General features: G+C 35.5%; 1 protein-coding gene across 4 annotated transcripts in view; it reads right to left on the reverse strand.

Annotated features, from left to right (window-relative positions):
- BNC2 (basonuclin 2) overlaps positions 1 to 26,270 on the reverse strand; it is a 994,147-nt gene that overhangs the window by 21,282 nt on the left and 946,595 nt on the right. Inside the window, exon 7 of one of the 4 annotated variants that reach the window (XM_053702637.1) lies at positions 14,761 to 14,818. The exons of the other annotated variants lie outside the window; for them this stretch is intronic. Within the exon in view, the coding sequence (XP_053558612.1) occupies positions 14,761 to 14,818 (58 nt within the window). The remainder of the gene's footprint in view (positions 1 to 14,760; positions 14,819 to 26,270) is intronic. 4 annotated transcript variants of the gene reach the window in all.

Genomic DNA, 26,270 nt, shown 5'->3' on the forward strand with positions numbered 1-26,270 from the left:
ATGTTTTTGACAGAATTATCCATTACAGCCGTTAATTGTTGCATAGTAAGGAGTATTGGCGCGCTAGATGTACTAGGGGCCTCCTGAGTGGGCAAGACTCGTGTAGACGAAGGAGGGAATGATGCAGTACCATGCTTACTCCCCTCACTTGAGGAATCATCTTGGGCATCAATGTCATTGTCACATAAATCACATTTATTTAAATGAATAGGAATTCTGGCTTCCCCACATTCAGAACACAGTCTATCTGGTAGTTCAGACATGTTAAACAGGCATAAACTTGATAACAAGTACAAAAAACGTTTTAAAATAAAACCGTTACTGTCACTTTAAATTTTAAACTGAACACACTTTATTACTGCAAATGCGAAAAAACATGAAGGAATTGTTCAAAATTTACCAAATTTTCACCACAGTGTCTTAAAGCCTTAAAAGTATTGCACACCAAATTTGGGAGCTTTAACCCTTAAAATAACGGAACCGGAGCCGTTTTGAACTTTAACCCCTTTACAGTCCCTGGTATCTGCTTTGCTGAGACCCAACCAAGCCCCAAGGGGAATACGATACCAAATGACGCCTTCAGAAAGTCTTTTCTAAGTATCAGAGCTCCTCTCACATGCGACTGCATGCCATGCCTCTCAAAAACAAGTGCGCAACACCGGCGCGAAAATGAGGCTCTGCCTATGCTTTGGGAAAGCCCCTAAAGAATAAGGTGTCTAAAACAGTGCCTGCCGATATTATTATATCAAAATACCCAGATAAAATGATTCCTCAAGGCTAAATATGTGTTAATAATCAATCGATTTAGCCCAAAAAAAGTCTACAGTCTTAATAAGCCCTTTTTGAAGCCCTTATTTACAATCGTAATAAACATGGCTTACCGGATCCCAGAGGGAAAATGACAGCTTCCAGCATTACATCGTCTTGTTAGAATGTGTCATACCTCAAGCAGCAAGAGACTGCTCACTGTTCCCCCAACTGAAGTTAATTGCTCTCAACAGTCCTGTGTGGAACAGCCATGGATTTTAGTGACGGTTGCTAAAATCATTTTCCTCATACAAACAGAAATCTTCATCTCTTTTCTGTTTCTGAGTAAATAGTACATACCAGCACTATTTCAAAATAACAAACTCTTGATTGAATAATAAAAACTACAGTTAAACACTAAAAAACTCTAAGCCATCTCCGTGGAGATGTTGCCTGTACAACGGCAAAGAGAATGACTGGGGTAGGCGGAGCCTGGGAGGGATCATGTGACCAGCTTTGCTGGGCTCTTTGCCATTTCCTGTTGGGGAAGAGAATATCCCACAAGTAAGGATGACGCCGTGGACCGGACACACCTATGTTGGAGAAATATAATTTTTTATCATTGTTAAAAAATAACTTTAGTCTGTATAGCTAGTGCATTAGAACGGCTTTACAAAAATTGTTCCACTATAAATGAGCAGCTAATTCTAGACAACATCTTGAGCTATACAGCCTCTAATTAGCTATTTTGCTTTAGAATTATAAATTAATAATCAAGGGGCTGGCTGGGATGCGGCATTATTAGCAAGCTAATTATTCCAGATGAAAAAAAATTAAACAAGCATCTTCATTCTTTTCTCTTCTCTTACAATAGGCAATCCATTAGATGCATTGCTTTTAATGTTAGCGTCCAATATCCTTTTAAATAAGTTAAAAGAACATGGAAGTGATGCATTAAAGGGACACTAAACCCAATTTTTTTCTTTCATGATTCAGATAGAGCCCGCAATTTTAAGCAACTTTCTAATTTACTCCTATTATCAATTTTTCTTCCTTCTCTTGCTATCTTTATTTGAAAAAGAAGGCATCTAAGCTAAGGAGCCAGCCAATTTTTGGTTGAGCACCATGGACAACAAGGACAACCGAGGTTGTGAACCAAAAATGGGCCGTCTTCTAAACTTACATTCTTGCTTTTCAAATAAAGATAGCAAGAGAATGAAGAAAAATTGATAACATGAGTAAATTAGAAAGTTGCTTAAAATTGCATGCTCTATCTGAATCATGAAAGAAAACATTTGGGTTCAGTGTCCCTTTAAGTTTAAAGCACCAGTTGTAACAATAAACTGCTTAAAACATATGCAAGTTTAAAAGCTGCATAATTTAAAATTGAGGTCACTTCCTGCTATACCACATCAATCAAATGGAAAGTGCAATATAGCCAAAGAAATGTAGTATTTGGGAGTATACTCTCTCTATCTCAGACTAAATTCTTCAACATTGCTGATCCCAAATAATGAAATGCTTACTAAATTTATAGTATGTTTCCCTTATTTGATTATTACTGTGTCAATAGAGATTGAAGGATGCTCTTAGTGCAAAATGTTAAAACTAATATGGGGAAACATAGGGGGACAAGCTTTGTGTTGCATATGACCACATAGGACATCAAATCTATAAAAAATACATTCAAGTAATTTAGTGGGTAAACACACAGAGCAGTTGATTAATAACAGCAAACCATGGCTTTACGCTCACACCATTACCAAAGGCTGCATCTATCCTGTACACCACTCTTCACATGACCAATATTTGCCAGACCTAATGAGAGCTTCAGTTCCATTATTCTGCTGTAACCTAATGATGCACAAGCTTCTAATTAATGAGAATGTTTCCTTATCAATCTGTGTATTGTCACATAACCAATAGCAATCTGTTTAAACATTTTACATGAAAGGAATAGTAAAAATAAATCGATGAGCTATATTCATTAACACAAAAACTTGCCAGTGAAAAACAGGTCTCCATTCTTATGTTATTTTGTGGAGCTTCTCACGAAAGTGCAAAACAATTCACCATCTATAAACAGAATTTGTAACAATAATATAGGAAGTGTTAATGTTTGTTTACTGGAGATAGATGTTTTATTGAACATACCATATCTAGCAAACAAAGCATTTTTTGAAAACATGTTTTTTTTTTTTTCATGGGAGACGGATTTACCACACGGCTATTGGCTAAGAGGTGAAAACGTCACCTCTTAGCAAACAATTTTTTAGCCGTGGGCTGCTGTAGCAGCTAAGAACGGCGATTGATTGAAAAAAATAAAGAAGCTTTCTACATGAAGTATCTTAAACTTCATGAATGAAAGTCCCATTTATTTGTTTCAATAGTCAATCCTAGCATTTGTACAACGCTATTATTGACTTTCACTTTAATTTGCGCACGTATTACAAATTCAAAGTAAATGCTAACGAGTGAGCGCAATCGTGATTTACGCAAGAATGATTACCGCGACCTCAGAGCTCTGGTTAACTGTTTTATAAAACAAAAAAGTGTCACAAAACATATCAAGAATACAATACAAACTACAGTTTCACTCATAATAACACCATCTAATAAAAATTATTCCAAAACAATATTGCACACAAAAGTTATAAAGGCTCAAAGATATGAAGAAGAAAAAAGCAGGCAAAGGGCTTTATCATAGAGATACATACATATACATGTGTGTAATATATATATATATATATATACACACACACACACACACACATATGTATTTATGCATTTATATGTATATATGTATTTACAGACATATATACACATATAAACACATAAATACATATGTACAAATATATAGACACATATATAAGTGCATTGGAGCCCTTTGCTGTCAAGTAGATGAAAACATGTAAAAACATATTTATGCAAAATTCATATTTAATAAAGGTTTTAACTATGTATTTACTGTGAATATTTCACATTCCAATGTTCTGTACATAGGGAAATATATATTTTTAAATAGATATTCCTATATATATCTGTATATATCTATACCTATATATAAAATCATCTTTATATATACAGATATATAATGTACCAAAATACCATCATATATACTGTATATAGAAATATATATTTATGAATAAACAGAAAATATTCTGCTATGTGAAGAACATTGGAATGTGAAACATTACTATGTTTGTGTTGGGCTAACACACTTGAGAATATGCATTCGGTTTTAGCGCGAGAGTGGGTTTTCTCCCCACTTTTTTTCTCCATTGACTTCTACAGGGGACAGGTTATCGGGCACGCAATAAGTTCTGTTTCTGCGCATATTGTGTTAGCGAGAGAGATAACTTTTTACTTTCAACTTGTAATACAAGCGCAACCCGACGCACGCAAAACCTTTACTTCTAGTGCAGTTAGCATGCTAGAGAAAGTGCTAAATAGCGCTTTACTAGTAATCTGGCACTTAGTGTAATAATGATTTAGCACATGTATCAATCAAGTCTTTCTTTTAGAAAGAATAATTGAATAAGAAAATAACATACCAATAAATCCTACACATACTGTTGTATAATGAGGTGCACCCCAAAAAATAACCACAAGTTGATATTTAATTAAGAAAGAAAATAAGGCTGGAAGTGAATATACTGGATATATTTGGTTTTATGTAAAGTCACAAAATTCCCAGTGTGACCTATGACAGGGCAGCATTTACTCAGATTAGGTTTTATATGTGATGGTTCCTTATACATAGAGAACTTTGAAAAAGAAGATATGGATATTAGTGCTATTCTGGTGTGCACTAATTTATTGGGGAGCATCTCAGGAACATTGACTAGCTGCGATGTTAAATTGGTATAGATACATTGACTCCCCTATTAGTCAGCATATATAAGCTTAGTTAAAGTGATGGTAAAGTTTCCAATTCATATACTCATATCCGGAATAGAAACAACATGTTAGACGGAGCTTATTTCATCAGTTGTAATGAAGATATGCTATAACTTACTTTTTAATATAGAAATAAAAATGAATACTCTGCGCTCTGGCTGCTCACTTCAAAAGTAATTTTTTTTTGGTGAGCTAACGGTTTGAACTGTTGTCCAATTGGCACGCTAGCCATACGGCACTCACACAATTTGTTTTTAAGCTAGAGCACTGATAGTAGAACAGGGTTAAAACCGTTAGCCCACAAACCCCCCCCCCAAAAAAAAACAACAACAAAAAAACTTTTGAAGTAGATAGCCGGAGTGCGGGGCATTAGAATTTCATCTATATATTAAAAAGAAAGTTATAGCGTATCTTCATTACAACTGATGAATTAAACTGCATCTAAAATGTTGTTTCCATTCTGGATATGATTGGAAACTTTACCAACACTTTAAGGCTTCTCTAACATTGGTAACAATGCAATGTCATCATTATCAATATCATTGATGATTCATGCTAATGGACGTATACTCACAGTCAAAACGATAAAAATAAAACAAAAAAAAGTTTACACAATCAACTTAAAAATCATGAATCTTAGAAAAAAAAATAATATTTACCCTTTTAAATTTCTAATTTTCCCAAATCCCCAATTGATCCTTCATCCTCAGGGTGCAATCCGGATGCTCTGCATTAAAAACAAACAGAAACAAACCACACCCATAACTCTAGAGACATATCCTTGGCTTCTGCAAACTACTGACAAAGGGGCAGATTCAACATTTGTTTTGTCCAGACACACAGTAAACACATAGATGGTTTGTGAGCATTCTGTATAATTTAACAAAGAGCTGCTTGAAGTTGTGACTGAGCAGAAAACGTAAAATATGCCCCTGTGTGTAATACATTTAAATTGTTACTTTTACGTTATCATTACAAAGCATTACATTAAGCTAACAGTGCAGATGAAGTATTTGTTGGCGGAATAAAAAAAATAAATAATTAAATCTGAATGTGTTGTATGTTCCATGTGGTCAGAGTTTGCTGAAAGCACAGGCAGTAAAAGTCTGTGTTTGGCTATAAGTTAAAGCAGAAATGTATTGACATCCAGAACACCGTTAAATGCACCATAAACCAAAATATTCTGAAAATAATCTGCAATTTAGCCGTAAAATTGGAAGTGCAATAAGTTAGCATGATTTTTAGAAGTCGCCAAATTGCATTATATGAGCAAAAACAGTACAAACAATAGTGTAGAACTATAGATTGCTATTTGAGATTCTTTTTACTTTTTTCCCCTGCAGTAAGGAGTCTATATTAACCAGCCCCAAATATATCAACAGTCAACATTTCCTTCATTAAATAAATATGGTAATCTTGATGAAACCTAAAGGAAATTTCAGAAAACCTACTTTAAAATGGTTAATAAAAATTTAAATTACAATATATATATTTTGCTAAGAAAACACCAAGGGATGGCAAACTTTCCCCTTTGTATAAACAGATCCGGAGAGTTAGCAATAATTTAGATGGAGTTTAATTCATTAGTTGTAATGAAGATATGCTTTAACTTTCTTTTTAATATAATGCTGAAATTCAAATACCCGTGCTCTGGCTGCCCACTTCAAAAGTATTTTTTTTGTGAGCTAACGGTTTCAACTTTTCTCCAATCAGCACTCTTGCCATACGGCACTTACACAAGTTTTTTTATTACTTTGGAGAACAGTTTAAACTGTTAATTTTTTAAGGGGGCAGCCGGATCGTGAGGCACTTGAATTACATTAAAAAGTAAGTTAAAGAGCATCTTCATTGCAACTGATGAATTAAACTCCATCTAAAATATTGCTAACACACTGGATCTGTTTATACAAAGGGGAACGTTTACCATCACTTTAAATTAATGTGACATGGAATAGATATTTGTAGATATTTGTTTAATGTAAAAAAAATCAATGTTTTAAATGACAAATATTTTTTTTTATTTGTTATTAAATAAATGTTTCTTTGTTGAATAAACCAACTTCTTGAATTTTCACTATATCTGTTTGGCAGCTACTGTATTTTTCAGCCAATGAGTGTCTAACGCCTGCTAACTGCATTTAACTGTTTAAAATATTATTAATCTTTATGTGCTTAACTTATGTTCTTTCATTTGTTTAATAGAAATGTTTTGCTCCCTTTAATCATAAAAATACAGATATGTACCCCATCAAGTCAATAGAATAATAATAATAATACAATACACTAGCATAACCTCAAACGCAAGCAGTGTCAAATTAGAGCAGAGGAAACTAGTCATTTAAATCCCCTTTAATATGAAACAAATCACTCAGGCTGGTCACGGAGACAGCTCCCTCATCACTCAAATTATCCACTTGAAGATAAGCTCCCACCAAGCTCTATTGGGGTTTGACTAATTTACTGCACAGATACTGCATGTCTGTTGTAATAACAGGTAGGATGCATTTGGGGTCGAACATTTATCAGAATTAGACTTCTTTGCTCAATTCACAGTGAATTATGCTGCCTACTCTGCTGCTGTGTTTCCTGAGCCCTCATACCTCTCTGGGGAACCCCTAATGTGGCAGGCAAACAAAATTGACAGTCTTGTCTAGTCAACAAGGGGGCATTCTCAAGAGAAACTATTTAACTTTGTAGTGGAAGCGATATTTGAATTTGTTAGCAATGTTAATCATCTTCATATATTCTACTTAAAAAAAAAGAATAATGGTAGGGTTCCAAAAACATATGAAAACATTTATATTTTATTGTAACAATGTCTAGAAATTTTGATGCAAAATAATGAAAGCACAACTACAAGGCCAACGGGTTAGTTAAAGGGACACTGTACCCAAAAATTTTCTTTCATGATTCAGATAGAGCATGAAATTTTAAGCAACTTTCTAATTTACTCCTATTATCAAATTGTCTTCATTCTCTTGGTATCTTTATTTGAAATGCAAGAATGTAAGTTTAAATGCCGGCCAATTTTTTGTGAACAACCTGGGTTGTCCTTGCTGATTGGTGGATAAATTCATCCACCAATAAAAAAGTGCTGTCCAGAGTACTGAAACCAAAAAAAAGCTTAGATGTCTTCTTTTTATATGATAGCAAGAGAACGAAGAAAAATTGATAATAGGAGTAAATTAGAAAGTTGCTTAAAATTTCATGCTCAATCTGAATAACGAAAGAAATATTTTGGGTACAGTGTCCCTTTAAATATGTTACTGTACACAGATCAGAGAGCCTCTGCTTTACTGGTGAAACGTCATGAAAAACAAAAAGAGTAGTTCAACTTCACTTCATGTCAATCAAATCAACAATATTTTTTTGGAAAAATATAGGAAGACGTACGAAAGAAAGCAAACACAAGGTGCATGTGTGTCACTTGGAATTAAACAAACCAAAGGCTTGCTGCATTCTGCTTCTTTTTATGGAACCATTTCTATAATTAAAATAAAATCCCCCAAACCTGACTGGTTTATATGGTTAGCAAATCAAGACTGGGGGGTCGGTGGCTTTTCTATTCTTTTGATTGGTTGATAAGATATTTCTAAGGAGGGAGCATACAAAAAAGTTGGAGAGGATATCAAAAGGAATTAGACTTATTGCTTCTGGTCAGGAGAGACTAAAGAATGTTGTCATATACAGGGAGCTGCCTGGGAGAATAAAAAAAACAAGCTTTTCAGAGTCTTGTGTATGGTGGCTGGTCTGTCACTACTGGTGGCAATAGGGCTGTCACTACGCTGTCAATAACCGCTTCGATCGGGTTGAATTGCGGCAATTCCTGTCCACCTCATCAGAGCAGGCGGACAGGGTTATGGAGCAGCGGTCTTCACATAACTTGTGTTTCTGGCGAGTCTGAAGACTCGCCAGAAACACGGCCCTTCAAGCTCCATACGGAGCTTGATAAATGGGCCTCTCTGTCTTTACATAGTTGGTCACTGGGATGCTTACTGGGTGATAACTATAGCTCCTATTGCTCTATTGCTAGATAATGACACGCTTCACAAGCTTATGAACAAAATGTTTTAAAGGGACAGTCAACACCAGAATTTTTGTTGTTTAAAAAGATAGATAATCCCTTTATTACCCATTCCCCAGTTTTGCATAACCCACACAGTTATAATAATACACTCTTTACCTCTATGATTAACTTGTATCTAAGCCTCTGCAAACTGCCCCCTTATTTCAGTTCATTTGACAGACTTGCATTTTAGCCAATCAGTCCTTACTTCTAGGTAACTTCAAATGTGTGAGCTCAATGTAATCTATATGACACACATGAACTAATGCCCTCTAGTGGTGAAAAAATGTCAAATTGCATTCACATAAGAGGCGGCCTTTAAGGTCTAAGAAATTAGCATATGAGCCTCCTAGGTTTAGCTTTCAACTAAGAATACCAAGAGAATAAAGCAAAATTGGTGATAAAAGTAAATTGGAAAGTTGTTTAAAATTAAATGCCCTATTTGAATCATGAAAGTTTATTTTGTACTTGACTGTCAATTTTAACATTTCTTTTATTTTTAAATAAACATTTTGTTATGTGCTTCTGCTAACACAGATCTTCATGATATTGAAATTTGTTACAGTAAAATAAATGTGATATTTTGCTGCATATATAAAAACATCAGATATTCTAAGAAGGGTATGTGTTTAGAGAGTACGACTAAAAATATTTTAGGTGACCCCATTATTACTAATTAAAACAAAAATAAGGTGGATTTATGTTCATAAATATAACACATACTGGTTTAAAGGGAAAGTGCAAACCATTAGTACTTATCTCACAACAGAACAGATTGGTGAGCATATGTTTGCCTGACACAAAGTGCATAAGCACCAAGCAGCTACTGTTAATGGCAAAAAAATAATTTAAAAAATATATATTGAGTCAAATTAACACACTTTTAATGGTTATTTTCCTTAGACTAAAGAGCAAGAATGCTTCTGAGCATTCCACTTAGTCATATTAAATATATATAAAAAATATATATATTGAGACAAATTAACACACTTTTAACAGTGAGGCCAAAAATGAGATTTTCTTTATAGAGCAAGAAAGCTTCTGTGCATTCCATAGTCACTGATTTAATTGAATACTTTACTGCACTACATTCATACAGAAAAAAAAGGAACCCCGATCAAGCTACAGAACTTTTGCTGTAAAACAACCCTATTAAAATTCCACTGAAGCCCAGCAGATCTCCCAGTAGGAGCGTACAGATCACGCAGCATTATTGCATCTAGCCCACTGCCATACCTTACGGGCCTTCACTCAGACGTCAAGACAAGTCTATTCCTACATCCTATCCCTAAATGGTACACAAATGGCTATGTTAATAAGTGCTGAGGACATGTGTGAAAGCCAAACAGATGGGTTGTTCACTCTTCTTTACACCTTTCTTAGATACAGTATTTCGATGTTTGCACAATTTATTAAGTGGGTGGCTGACGCCAACATGTCTACATGTTAAGTCTATAACACAATTTAAATTCGAATTTTCCATTACTAAAAAATGTACGCAACATCTGATGGGCTTTCAGAAAGCAGAATGAAACCTAGTATTTTTGACAGCTCTGTATGAATACGTGTGATAAATGAAAAATGTATAACTACCAGGGATTTTTATTATAGTATCCTTTTTTTTCTTTTTGTTATTCACAGTAAAAAAATGACAGCATGATGCATTATCTGACTGAAGCCTTTGAGTTTTGTGCGATCCTGATGGTAAAAGCTGTAATTTACAAGTAAGAAAATGTCTAACATTCAAATGACTATGTTGTGGTTTTAACAGCATATTATTTATTACTGGCCTCTACTGGAAACCCAGCAGGATTTGCCTACCAAATAAGTTTTGCAATAGAACATATAAAACCAATTTGTGTACTATTTTAACTATAATAATGGATACTTTCTTAGTGATACGTAATACCAAGACCTAAATCATGCCATTAGCGCCCACCGTACAAATGCTGATACAGACAGCTTTCATTATAACAACAGTATTTGATGTCTATTACAACACTATGATAAGACCAGAAACACCAAACAGTAGGGGGCGCAATCCCAATTCCATGGATGTAGTATCTTATATGCTTACAATACGTTTCTTCTGAGGAAAGTTGTGCAATGCCACTAAAATGCATTGGGATAGAGATATGTAGTTGTGCTTTTTCTAATAAAATTGTAGAGCTTTCCACTCAAACTAACTTGTGAGTTCTAAAATTTAGAAAAGTTTGCATTTTCTTATTCTTTTATGGTGAGATAACACTGGATATGATTATGTTACCCCCCTCCCCTCATTATTTTGGTGTTAGATTATGTGTTTGTAAGGTTATAGTTGTTTGTTGTTGTTGTTTTTAAACTGAATTAAAACGATATATTGTAGCAGAGTACAAGTTTCTGCCCTTCTGGTCTATTGGAGTTTTTTTATCCACTCTGAATGTTTCAGATCCTAAAACTCCAATAAAAAGTTATTTCTACTTACTGCAATATATATTCATACTCACATACTGCATGCAGAATAAGGGAACAGACAACACAGTATACAAATATTCTTATAGACACATGGGGGCCTATCTATCAAGCTCCGAATTGAGCTTGTGGTCCCGTGTTTCTGGCGAGTCTTCAGACTCGCCAGAAACAGCAGTTATGAAGCAGCGGTCTAAAGACCGCTGCTCCATAACCCTGTCCGACTGCTCCGAGCAGGCGGACAGGAATTGCCGCAATTCAACCCGATCGAATACGATCGGGTTGATTGACACCTCCCTGCTGGCGGCCGATCTGCAGGGGGCGGCGTTGCACCAGCAGCTCTTGTGAGCTGCTGGTGCAATGCTGAATACGGAGAGCGTATTGCTCTCCGCGTTCAGCGAGGTCTTGCAGACCTGATCAGCACTGTCGGATCAGGTCCTCAAGACCTTTGATAAATAGAGGCCATAGTAAAATGTAGTTTGCAAGTGAATAAAATATGACCCAATGACTACATGCGGCTAATCAGAAAAATTCTCTGTGGCCCTTTCCTTTTCTCTGGTGCATGAAATAGATAAAAAAAACAATCTCTATTTCACCAAAACAATCACACACTCCTTCTCTGCAGTTCACTTAATTAGACTTTTTGTGTTAAAAGAAAAAACAACAAAAAATGCTGCATTTTTACTCCTCTTGGACACTATTAATATGGTCATGGTGTTAAGATTGGGAGCATACACAGCCACTGATTGATGTGTTTGCCTTCTGCATGTTGTTAACAGGTAAGCTTGCATAGTGTACATCACAAAGCTTTATTTTAGAGCAATAGCAAATATATTCATATTTGCTCCCAACTTTCAAAGTACTGATGTATTGAGATTCTTGTATGTTATTGGCAGTTATAATTTGCTGTAAACTCTTTGTTAACACTCTGGAGAGTGTGCAGGGAAACCTAGAGGGAGAATGAACTGAGCTAGTTGCGCTGGGAACCCTTTTCAGTGATCTTTATTAGCATCTTTCCCTGCCCACTGCTTGTATATAGCATTTGGGGCTTCCGCTTGTTCCTGATCAACAAAGGCTTTTCACAGGCTGAGCTTTCGCAGTCACCTGGGTCCAGAAGTGTACTAATAATTTTCCGTGGAGGAATGGAATGAGCAGCTGAAATATAATTAACCTTCATTTCTTAATATGAAGACTGCCATGCACCAGGGTGAGCAAAGGGGGAAGAAAAAGTAACAATTTAAAAAAAGAAAAAGAAAAAAAAGTTGTAGGTTGTCATATTTTGGGGATTATGATTAATGACACTAATAATGTGGATGATTACTGATATGTGTATCTCCAGCAGTTTATCATATTGCACTGCCTGCCTACGTCCACAATAAACATGCTATCATTTACCTCTTTATTTGAAGGCAGTGTTCCTCCGAAAGGAACGCTTTCTAATTACTTGGTAATGTTTTATGTCTTAAACATTTTGCAGCTCTGGACCCTGCCAACTGCTCTGTGTCTTGCTGGTGATTAATGGCGTTGTGCTTAATCAAAATTTAGAAGCTAGCGCAAGGCATCTTGTGTCGAGACTGCAGTGCCAAATCATCTACACTAAGGAACCAAAGCTGCAAAAATACAGCTTCATATCGCGCATTCCAATGTCATTAGTGGTATTAACGCTTACGATGCTTGCAACGTGCACGGCTGTGTTGAAATAAGGATAATTTATGTTAACTCCATTTAGGAGCAAGTGGCTGTATGCACTTTGCCAATATTAAAATGTTTGATAGCTTATAAATGTATGATGTGAATTCACGCTCTTAGAACTAAAAGGGAATTTTAAGGAAATAAACGTACACATATATAAAGATGAACAATTAACAATTCATCAGGACAAAAACATACAAATAAAGTTCTCTCACGTTAAAAAAAATTTGGGGATATTTACTATAAAGGTTCATAAAAAGGGACATTAAACAACATTTAGGGCAAGACTATGAGTGGAGCACTTGAACGTTAATTGCGCTAGAATTAAGATTTTTGCGTTCGTCAGGTTGTGCGCGTATTATGAGTTGAAAGCAAACTGTTTTCACTCTCTAACACTTACCCGATGAGCGCAAGAATACAAAGTTAGAATATGGCGTGCGTGTTCATGTATTCCCCCATAGAAGTCAATGGAGAAAAAAAACTAACACCTTACTCTCACGCAAACCCGTTCCCATATTCTCATTTGCGCTAACCCGACATGAAAATATGAGTATTTCATATTCCAATGTTCTGCACATAACAGAATGTGTTCTATTTATTCATAAATACATATTTCTATATATAGCTGATGGTATTTTGGTAACACACACACATATATATATATATATATATATATATATATATAGATATATACAGATATATATAAAAATATATATTAACAAATACATAGAACATATTCTGCTATGTGCAGAACATTGGAATGTCAAATACTTACAGTAAATACATAGTTAAAGTCTTTATTAAAAATGAATATTGCATAAATATGCATTTACATGTTTTCATCTACTTAACGGCAAAGGGTTGCAATGCACTTCTATATATATCTGTATTTGTGTACATATGTATTTATGTGTTTATATGTGTATAGATGTCTGTAAATACGTAAACACACATATAAATACATATGTACACAAATATATACAAATATATATATATATATAAATACATACATATCTTTAGACATGTACATAAGTGTATCTCAATGTTAAAGCCCTTTGCCTGCTTTTTTTTTCTAACACCTGAGATCTCATATCTTTGAGCCCTTATAACTTTTGTGTGCAATATTGTTTTTGATTTTTTTTTTATTAGACAGTGTTATTATGAGAGTAAATCTACTTTGTAATGTATTTTTGATGTGTTTTGTGACACTTTATGTATCGCCAAAACAGTTAACCAGAGCTCTGGTAGCGGTAATCATTCTAGCGTAAATAGCGATTATGCTCACGTGATCGTGTTTACTTTCAACTTGTAATCTCGATGAGCGCAAACCCTCGCTACATACCCATTATCGCTCGGACGCAAACGTTTGCGCTCCACTTGTAATCTGGCCCTTAAAGGGACATTAAACACTTTGAGATGATAATATAAAATGATAAATTGTATATAATAAAACATCTCTGCAATATACTTTCATTATTTATTTTGTCCTCTTTGCCTGTAATTCCATTCTGAAATTGTGAGCTTGTCAGTTCCTGTTAGAAATGGAAGTGCAGAACACTGTTAAATCCAGCACAACCATTGGCTGCACACTCTAGTGACCTATTTATAACTGTCCCTAATTGGCCACAGCAGAGAAGGTAACCTAAGTTACAACATGGCAGGTCCCAGTGTTTTATAGATACTAAAACTTTACACTTATTTTGTCACTTTTTAAACAACTAATGAAACTTTAAAAAATACATCAACATGTTAGTCATCGACTAATATTTTCTTTTAATGCATCATTCTATCTAGCGTGTATTTAGTGTTTAATGTCCCTTTAATCTCCCTATAAAATAATTAAGAAAAATAAAACCCCACTGTAATGAAACATCATTATTTATATTGCAAACTTTGATGTTAATTACCTCTGAATAGTGAGCTTCTTCCACTTCCTCCCCGAAAGGCTGGAGTGCATCCATCATACTTAAAGGGACAGTAAAGTCAAAATTAAACTTACATGAGCAGACAATTTTAAACAACTTTCCAATGTACTTCTATTATCAAATTTGTTTTATTCTCTTAGGTATGCTCTAGGACAGCAATGCACTACTGGGAGCTAGCTGGCAATTGGTGACTGTATATACTGTATATGCCTTTTGTCATTGGCTCCTAAACCTACCTATGTTTATTCTTTAACACATTTTAAGTATAAAAAAACAAAGTATATCTTTTAATTTTGACTTTATTGTCCCTTAAAGTATCTTGAAATGTATCTTACCCTGCAACATTCTACACAATCCCGCCCTGTTCAACCCTAATTGACCACAGCAAATGAGACCATAAACATAAATTTCACCAATGCTTTTCAATCAGTATATTTGAACTGCCTTTAGTTTGCAAAACCTTGTATTGGGCTGACAAAATGACCATTTTTTTAAAAAAAAATCTTAAGCTCTGCAGTCCTCTTTTACTCACATAAGTTCTAAGTTAAAAGGGATATGAAACCCCAACATTTTCTTTTGTGATTCATACAGAGCATACCATTTAAAAAAAAAAAAACTTTCTAATTTACTTCTATTATCACATTTGCTTAGTTCCCAGGATATTCTGTGTAGAAGAGATACCTAGGTAGGCATCTGGAGCATTACATGGCAGGAAATGCCCTTCAACAAAAGCTACCAAGAGAACAAAACTTTGATAACAAAAGTAAATTAGAAAGTTGTTTAAAATGTCATGCTCTATCTCAATTATGAAAAAAAATGTTGGGTTTTTCTATCAGTTTTTTGCACGACAAAATATAAAATACAAGCTGCTTAAATTTAAACTAATATACCAGTATCAACCATCTACTTCTTACTAATGCTAATTAGCTTGTAGGTACTTTCTATTAATGCTCAGTACAAATTAACAGGAAGTATCTACCAGCCAATGAGCATTAACAGGAAGTATCTACCAGCCAATGAGCATTAACAGGAAGTACCTACCAGCCAATTAGCATTAACAGGAAGTACCAATCAGGAATGAGTATTAACAGGAAGTAACTATAATAAAATTAACATTAGTAGGTAGCAGCTATTGACTAATACAGCTCTATTAGTTTGAATTTAAAGTTACTGTACATTTGCTGGATGCGAAAAAATATGTAAATAAATAAAAACATGTTTATATGCTGTTTTTTTCATATACCTTTTCATGTCCGTTAAAATGCAAATACCAGACAGATGCATTTCTCTATGTTAAATGTTTTGTGAAACTGCTGCTTCTAGAGGATACTCAATTTTTAAAAAAACTACCTAGTCCTAGGTAGAAATATTATAATTACAAAAAAATAAAAATCACTTACAAAACTGATACTTTTTTTTTTTTTTTTTTTACTAATGTTTGTAAATGAAAAATAAAAGCATTTACAACATCAAAAAGGCATTTATGTTCAATAATTCATCATATTCTATTTGTTTTTGTTTTTAAAGTGAAAATAGAAAGAATTATTTGCTAGGACAAATACATACATTTTTTAATATGAATTTTTATGGCCCTGTCATGCAACCATTCACCGTTGAAGTTAAGTGTTTTTTTAATACCATTACTGAACTGCTGAAATGGATGCTAATATAGCTTAGAGTGCTAATGTCAAGTCCTGGCAATAAAAAAGACAGACTGCTGAATGAAATAATATCAAGTACAAAATAGAACAAAAGTGCTCTTTCCCAGTCCCCAACCTCATTGCTTCCCATTTCTCCACAATTCTGTAGGACTTGGGTTGACTGGACCGCTAACTTCACACATCTGTGATGCACAACAAAATTGGATCAGTGAACTGTTGACTGGTTAGTGCTTTAAAACAATTTTGCTTGCCTGTCAAATTGTCAAAACACAGAAAGCACACCTACCTACAGGGCTTTCCACTGCCCCCCTCAAAAAAATAATAATAATTTGTTCCATGAATACAGCTGTGTAGTTTCAGGCAAGCTAATCGCCAATTGGGAGGTGATTCAGGTGAAACTGATAAAAACAAGCTTTTTAAGTACAGGGTGGAAAGCACAAGCGAAAGCTGTGCCGTCTATGTTTTCAAACAATCTGGCAGTGATTGTGCTTATATGCAGACATAAAGCACAAAGTTTAATTCTCCATATAAAGTTTAGTTGTACATAAAAAATGCTAAAAAAACAGAATTTATGTTTACCTGATAAATTTCTTTCTCCAACGGTGTGTCCGGTCCACGGCGTCATCCTTACTTGTGGGATATTCTCTTCCCCAACAGGAAATGGCAAAGAGCCCAGCAAAGCTGGTCACATGATCCCTCCTAGGCTCCGCCTACCCCAGTCATTCGACCGACGTTAAGGAGGAATATTTGCATAGGAGAAACCATATGGTACCGTGGTGACTGTAGTTAAAGAAAATAAAATATCAGACCTGATTAAAAAAACCAGGGCGGGCCGTGGACCGGACACACCGTTGGAGAAAGAAATTTATCAGGTAAACATAAATTCTGTTTTCTCCAACATAGGTGTGTCCGGTCCACGGCGTCATCCTTACTTGTGGGAACCAATACCAAAGCTTTAGGACACGGATGAAGGGAGGGAGCAAATCAGGTCACCTAAATGGAAGGCACCACGGCTTGCAAAACCTTTCTCCCAAAAACAGCCTCAGAAGAAGCAAAAGTATCAAACTTGTAAAATTTGGTAAAAGTGTGCAGTGAAGACCAAGTCGCTGCTCTACATATCTGATCAACAGAAGCCTCGTTCTTGAAGGCCCATGTGGAAGCCACAGCCCTAGTGGAATGAGCTGTGATTCTTTCGGGAGGCTGCCGTCCGGCAGTCTCGTAAGCCAATCTGATGATGCTTTTAATCCAAAAAGAGAGAGAGGTAGAAGTTGCTTTTTGACCTCTCCTTTTAGCTGAATAAACAACAAACAAGGAAGATGTTTGTCTAAAATCCTTTGTAGCATCTAAATAGAATTTTAGAGCGCGAACAACATCCAAATTGTGCAACAAACGTTCCTTCTTTGAAACTGGTTTTGGACACAGAGAAGGTACGATAACCTCCTGGTTAATGTTTTTGTTAGAAACAACTTTTGGAAGAAAACCAGGTTTAGTACGTAAAACCACCTTATCTGCATGGAACACCAGATAAGGAGGAGAACACTGCAGAGCAGATAATTCTGAGACTCTTCTAGCAGAAGAAATCGCAACTAAAAACAAAACTTTCCAAGATAATAACTTAATATCAACGGAATGTAAGGGTTCAAACGGAACCCCCTGAAGAACTGAAAGAACTAAATTGAGACTCCAAGGAGGAGTCAAAGGTTTGTAAACAGGCTTGATTCTAACCAGAGCCTGAACAAAGGCTTGAACATCTGGCACAGCTGCCAGCTTTTTGTGAAGTAATACCGACAAGGCAGAAATCTGTCCCTTCAGGGATCAATCGATTTAGCCCAGAAAAAGTCTACAGTTTAAATAAGCCCTTGTGAAGCCCTTATTTACAATCGTAATAAACATGGCTTACCGGATCCCATAGGGAAAATGACAGCTTCCAGCATTACATCGTCTTGTTAGAATGTGTCATACCTCAAGCAGCAAGGGACTGCAAACTGTTCCCCCAACTGAAGTTAATTGCTCTCAACAGTCCTGTGTGGAACAGCCATGGATTTTAGTTACGGTTGCTAAAATCATTTTCCTCATACAAACAGAATTCTTCATCTCTTTTCTGTTTCTGAGTAAATAGTACGTACCAGCACTATTTGAAAATAACAAACTCTTGATTGAATAATGAAAAACTACAGTTAAACACTAAAAAACTCTAAGCCATCTCCGTGGAGATGTTGCCTGTACAACGGCAAAGAGAATGACTGGGGTAGGCGGAGCCTAGGAGGGATCATGTGACCAGCTTTGCTGGGCTCTTTGCCATTTCCTGTTGGGGAAGAGAATATCCCACAAGTAAGGATGACGCCGTGGACCGGACACACCTATGTTGGAGAAAGACAGTTTAAATGCTATACAAATGTTTTTTTCTTTTGTGTGCAATACTTTTGTAACATAGGGCTCGTTTCCATTGATCCGTAATAAGGTTTGCACAAGGTTGCAAAACGATAAATATGGTCTTGGTAGCAATTTTCATTTATCGACAGCTTTATCGCATTATACCTCAATAGCGAAAATATTTTCGCATGTCATAGAAAGTATTAGAAGCTGCAAAGCGATAACTTGTACCAGTTTTCCAATGAATGCAAACCGTTAATACACTGTCGTAAGCTGTCGATACATTGAGAAAAATTACATCCAGCTCAAATTGGTCTAAAGCAGGAAAAATTAGCTTTTTGCGTCCTAATTCCCATTTAAATTTTTTAAACTTGCAAATAATGCTAGTGTTTTCAATGTAGATTTTTTTTAAAATATGTAATATTTATTGTTGTCCTATGTATAGGAATAGTTGCACTTATGTTCTTATGGAAATATCAGTATGTATTTAAATATAAAAAAATATATTCAAGCACAAATCTACAAAATTCAAACTAGACCTATACCTAGGGCAGCAATACATATTACATATATTTATAAAAAGGAAAATATAATTATAATAAAAAATAGCATTTGCTTATAGCTAAAACATATGTATTATAAATAAGTGTATCTTCTTGTTTTTGTTTCTGTTTAGAGGTGATCACAGGTAAGGAGCACAGACGTTAAATGTAAATGTTATAGTGTAAGATCAGGTTACCATAGCAACTAATCTAACACAATCTAGGATCTATGGTTTTCCTCACAGGGAAAAAAATGCTGTGCAAAGACTTTTAAGTGTTTTGACCCGTTGACAAAGTCCAGCGGATCGGGACGAAACGCGTAGAAGTCTTTGCACAGCATTTTTGTCCCTGTGAGGCAATCATAGATCCTCGCTGCATAGAGTTTTCCAATTGGTTCTAGCTGAGGGTGTGTTCTTTCTAACTTCAAGAGCAGAATCTCTTTGAGCGGCAAGCAGTAAAGAACTTTACCGGATAACACCTACGGACTACCTTGCTGGGAGTCACTTTTCTCACGGACCACGTATACAATGGCCAGTGGATACTTGTACTGGATTGTATCCAAATTGTGGAGTCTATGACAGCATTTGCAGTCGATGTGCTCGTTTTATCATCTATCTTGTGAGTTTGTTACATATGTGTGTTTTATTATTAAACTGGTACTCTGCAATTGAATCTTGTCCGCGCTTCTATCCTCCTGTTTTTGTATAGATTATCTTGTTGTGGGCATTTTGGAATAATCCCTAATAAGAGGAGCTGCAGGACTGCATAGATTCACCTATACATCCAATTGGAGTGAGTATTGGATTCTTGCCAACATCGGACTTGTTCTATTCATATATGCCATATTGATAGACTATATACATTGAGCCCTGGTTTTGTTATTATTGTTTTCTGTTATGCACTGGATGCTCATATGCAGTAGTGTGTATTGTTGTAATCTTCTATATTTGTATTTGTGTACTTTTGACTATATTCTAGCTACTTTTTGTGTGTTTACATACAACCTATTTTTTACTTTTAGCTGTCAGCCACTTCTGTAGCTTACCGCTCCATTTTTTACGGCTCAGTGGAAGTGAGCCTATAGTGTCTAACTACTGATGTATACTACGTATTAATAAAAAAAAAAAATATTGTTTTATGTTCTACTTACCTGTCAACTGTTTAAAACGCCTCTTTTGTCAGAGACATTTTTGTCTCTTTAGAGGACTGTTTTGAATTGTAGAAGTACCAACAGTACATAAAAATACATTTTTTTATTTTATTTTGATAATTTCGTTTATTATTTTTTGTAATCATAGAGTTGTTTATTTTTCGTAATTTAGTGTTCATTATTTTTGTAATGTTAGATTTTTTTTTAAAAAATTCCGTAGTATTAGGTTTTTTTAAAAATTTTAATTTAGGGTTTTAATTGGTAGTTTCTTTTTATTTTATTAGAATAGTTATATTAGGTTAATTTATAAATTAAACTTAGTTTTTTTTTTAATTTCAAAGGTAAGTTTTTATTTTTTTAAAGATATTTATATTTTAATTTAAAGTTAGGGGGGTGTTAGGTTTAGGGGTTAATAGTTTAATTTAGTGTTTTGTGATGTGGGGGGCACAGCAGTTTAGGGGTTAATATGCTTAGTAGTTACGATGTGGGGGGCTGGAGGTTTAGGGGTTAATACTTTATTATAGTGTTGGTGATGTGGGGACAGGCGGTTTAGGGGTTAATAGGTTTATTTAGGTGTTGGCGATGTCGGGGGCGGCGGATTAGGGGTCAATAACTTTTATTAGTGTCAGCGATGTTGGGGAGCGGCGGAATAAGGGTTAATAACTTTTATTAGTGTCAGTGATGTTAGGAGCGGCGGATTAGGGGTTAATAACTTTATTTAGTGTCAGCGATGTGAGGAGCGGCAGATTAGGGGTATTTAGACTAGGGGTTTATGTTAGGGTGTTAGGTTTAAATGTAACTTTCATCTCCATTCCGCGATCGCAGGTGTTTTTTGGGCATTATTTTTGCACCCGGTTTACACAAAACTCGTAATCTAGGTGAATATTTACAAGTTACAGAATTTGGTTGTTGGCCTCTTTAGGGCGAACGGGACAAGAATAATTTTCAGAAAAAAACAAGAGGTGTTTAATGTCCTTTTAAAATAAAATGTCTATCTTTTTTTTTAACCAATTCCTTCTTTAACCCTTGCAAAGATGCTAAGAACATAGTCAAAGTCATGTACCTAGAGTACTCAAAAACAAACATACTTTTGAACGGTGCAGTCTCCATCTGTGTTCTTATATCTGGAACGGCACAGTGGCATAGCAGTGCTGACTTGTGACTTTGACAAAGGGTTTAAATCCTTTGCAGTTAAACACACAAACACAGTAAAATATGTTATTTTAAAAAATAAGTGCTCCAACTAAACAGAGAATACTTTTTTTTACATTAGAATATTCCTTTAAAAACAGGGATTGGATTTTGATAAAACAAATATTAACATTTAAATATTGAACCCTGTTCTTTTCATATTTTCTTGTCACCCGTAAAACAATCTGCTGCTAAATATTAAAAAGATAAAGAAAACAGCTGTGTTTAGAGGTACCAGTAAGCAGTTTGTATGATAGAAAACAGATTGTCACAACTATCCAAAAGAACAATAAAAAATATATTTTGCATAGATTATTTTGGTATCCTTAAATAAACTTACTGCTGTGGTTTCTTACTATTGGACATTGCAAACTAAGGCTTAATATATAAAGTCTCAGAACAAACTGTCCTGAAAAACTCCAGTGGATTAATGCCAACTTGGGTCACACTACAGTTTGGACACAGATCTTAAAAAGTGATAGTTGAATGATAATTTGGAATGTTTCTCCTAAGGAGAAGAAAAAAGTGAATTTGGTGGTTATGGTACATTAGACTTTTGTCGCTCACGCCACTGCACATAACCTATTTATATCCCAGTTCCACTGGGACAAACAAAACCTCCCCAAAGACCACGCCAACTATGCCCTTAATAGTCCAGACACAAACCCTGAACTACCCACTACCTATCCGATAGGCTGGCCACTGACTCCACCCACTCCTCAACTAAGCAGCCTGACCATGCTAACTCATCTGATGTAGCAACCTGTCACATGGTTACCCACAAGACTGTCACAATTGCCCAACCAGACTCCTTCCTGCCTCCGGGTATATAATCTAGATTTCTGAATTGAATTTTGTGAGGTATTTCATGTAGGAGGTAGGGGCTAAACAAATATACTCAAGAAGCCATTTTAGAGCTATTTATGAAATGTCTGTCGGTTCTGATCCGACAGTACGGATCAGGTCCGACAGACATCGCTGAATGCGGAGAGCAATACGCTCTCCATATTCAGCATTGCACCAGCAGCGAGCTTGCAGGCTCGCCAGAAACACGGGGCCTCAAGCTCCATTCAGAGCTTGATAGATAGGCCCCAATGGCTCTCCCCAAAGCCCAACATTTGGTCCCACCTTTAACCTGAATATGTAAAATTTTCTTAACTGAGCAGTAATTGTATCTAGTCAGCTGTTAGTAACTTGTACATAAATAATGTTTCCTATTTGGCTACAAGTTACACACGTGCACTGCCAGGAGCACACATATAGCGGTTATCTAACACTCACATGACTGCCAGTCACACACAGAATAGTTCCTGCAAAGTGTCACTTCTTTCAAGGACATATTTGTAATGAACAGAGGCAGGAACTGACACTCAGAGTACTTTAAACAACTGGACATTATTTAACTGGACAGTCTGCTAAAATACTGGACTGTCCTGTTGAATACTGGACACCTGGTAATCTTATGAATGTCTGGTGTGTAAAGCTCCATCATTCAATTGGTTGATTGACAGACTAGTTCCACTGTCACATGAATATTTACCTTCTACAGCTGGACAAAAACATAAACATTTAAAGGAACCCTTTACAGGTGCACTGCACATCACACTGCATTCTATAGCACAATGAGTCAGCTAATCTACACTCTTGCCATATAGAGAGTTTTACCAGCAAGATCATTATTTGTATTGTTTGAGTCTACTATATCAATTACAGATTAATTAAAGAAAAATAAGCCCTGATAAAGCTGCAACTTTCCTTAGTTTGTGGCAACAAAAGTGGCAACCTTAAAGGGACATTAAACAGCAAAACAATGCTAGATAGAATGATGCATTCAAAGAAAACATTAGTCTGAGAATAACATGTAGATGTATTTTTAAAAGTTTCATTAGCTGTTTAAATATTGTCAAAACAAGTGTAAAGTTTTAGTGTCTAAAAAAAATGGGAGCTGCCATGTTGTAACTTAGGTTGCCTTCTCTGCTGTAGCCAATTAGGGATGGTTAGAAATAGGTCACTAGAGTGTGCAGCCAATGGCTGTGTGGAATATAACAGTGTTCTGCACTTCCATTTCTAACAGGAACTAAAAAGCTCACAATTTCAGAATGGAATTACAGGAAAACGGGACAAAATAAATAATGAAAGAATATTGATGTTTTTTTTTTTTCCATTTATAAAGTGTATAATTTTATATTAAAATCTCAAAGTGTTTAATGTCCTTTTAACACCAGCTGGACACAAACCAAATCAGAATTTTTTTTCCTTTTGTAACACATTCATTCCCTTATCTTCCTCTTCATAGCTTTGCTGCTAATTTATAAGCCCTTCCTTTTTTGTACACGTAAAGGGACATAAATATTGTAAACATCACTATTAAATTTACACACCTCCACACACAGCTATTGATTGGTGGATATTCACATATGCCGCTACTGACTGGCTCACTGGACAATTTCTCCTGAGAAGCGTCAATGCGATATGCATGGGTTAATGTATTTGTCTGTGAACTTAACCCCTTTGTTTGGGTTAAACACAATGAATATGAAAATCCAATTTGAAAAATAGCATTTCCTAATGAAATAGTTTTATTTTATTTTTTATCTATTCATGTTTTAATTCTGATGTATGTATCTGAAATATTTAGATGTTTCCGCTGTTGTTACAGTGTAATTTACCTGCTTTATTTTTTCTTACACATATAAATTTCCTTCAGTTGGATCACAGTTTTCATGAAGGAAGATGTTACTTGAATCATCATCTTGTAAAATTAACACCGTTCAGTGAGGTGTCACTACGTTTGGTGATAAATATTTATGTTTCTCTATCAGGTGACACTCTAAATTACGTGACATTCCAAAACACTGAGGTGCTAAGCTAAATGCAAATACTACACACTAGCATTTATTTGCAGGAAAAATAAATGAACTGATCTGACGGTTTTTGTTTTCAATAATGGAAGGTTATTTTTCTCTAAATAATAAAGGTCTCTCACTAGGTCCTCAGATATTCCCCTCTCTTCTAAAGTAAAGCAGGAGGTCTTCCTAAAGTTTGATTCCTAGGTCACATGGAGTCTCTACAAAGTTATCTGTACCAGATCCAAGGGAGGAGATGGCACAAGGGTTGTGCCTGGCATAGCAGGTGTAGTAGGCTGTTCGCACGTCTGCTGATAATGTATGCAGTGGCTCATCCGAGGTATGTCATGCTAATTTATTCGCACACACCTGTGGTAGCTAGTAAGGTAATCTGGCACAAAGAGGAGATGTATCTGTCTCTTGGATGCAAGAGGTGCACTCAGGAAACCTCAGGTGGTCTTAATAAGATGAATGCAAATGTTAGGTGCTGTTGCAATGAAGGTGTTTACCATCAGTCTGCGCTTGTTGTGCTAACAATCTCATGGCAGCTTCTCATTTGGCAATGGTGTGCGGCTCATAACTATTTATAAACTTCTCTAAGGTAAATCATATGCGTTCACCTTTTAACCCGCTAGCTACCAGAGGGTTGCATTATGCTTAACCTCTCTTGCTGCCAAAGGGTTAAGTGTAGTCAGCATTTGTATTCATATAAGGTCCATTATGTGTATGCTGATATCAATTACACTTTGATCTTTGATTAAAAAGCACATACTATGTTAAAGTGTGTGTTTTGTTTATTACGGACCCTAGCACTGTAGCTACAAGGTATGATTTGCGGGTTATGTGACTTCCTCTCCTGATTGGCTCAGGACTTGCAGCTACCAATCAGGACTTTATCTATGTATTTAACTAATTTGCAGAGGTAAAAAACATAGGGCCAGATTACAAGTAAGGGGTTTATCGCGGGGCTTTGCGCTCATCGGGCTTACCGCTGGTATTACAAGTTGAAAGTAAACACAATCACTTGAGCGCAATCGCGATTTACAATAGGATGATTACCGCGACTTTAGAGCTCTAGTTAATGAGCTGAAGAGTTAATTTGCACTCCACTTGTAATCTGGCCCATAGTAGGCTAGGGTCAGCAATGAAACGACTACCTGCTCTAATAGCTTTCTTTAGAATGATCCTTTAACGGGACAGGAATGTCAAAATTAAACTTTCATAGCTCAGACAGAGCATTTAATTTTAAGAGACTTTTTAACTTACCTTTATCATCAAATTGGCATTTCATTTACTAGTATCCCTTGTTTAAAAGCATACATTGGTAGGCTCAGAAGCAGCAATGGTTTAATGGCTACACACATATGCCTCTAGTCATTGGCTCACTTTATGTCCTTTTAATGCCTCTTGAAACATGGTTTTCTTTATAATGCTGACCGTTGGATGAATGATGAGTTATGATCATATTATACATGATCCATGACAGTGAATCAGTATTGCTCAAGATAATGTGTGTTGACTGCAGAGCTATTTGTCCATTTTTTATATTTTTTTTAAAAAGCATAATGAGTTATAAAACATCTGACATAATAGCTGTAGTTTACTTTAATAAAAGGGACATGGCAGTCAAAATTAAACTTTATTGCAATTTTAAAGAGATTTTTCATCTTACTTATGTTATGTATTTTGTTTTCCTGATATTCTTTATTGAAAACCAGTTCAGTACTCG

The sequence above is a fragment of the Bombina bombina genome, chromosome 2 (assembly GCF_027579735.1).
Source record: "Bombina bombina isolate aBomBom1 chromosome 2, aBomBom1.pri, whole genome shotgun sequence".
NCBI classification, from domain to species: Eukaryota; Metazoa; Chordata; class Amphibia; order Anura; family Bombinatoridae; genus Bombina; species Bombina bombina.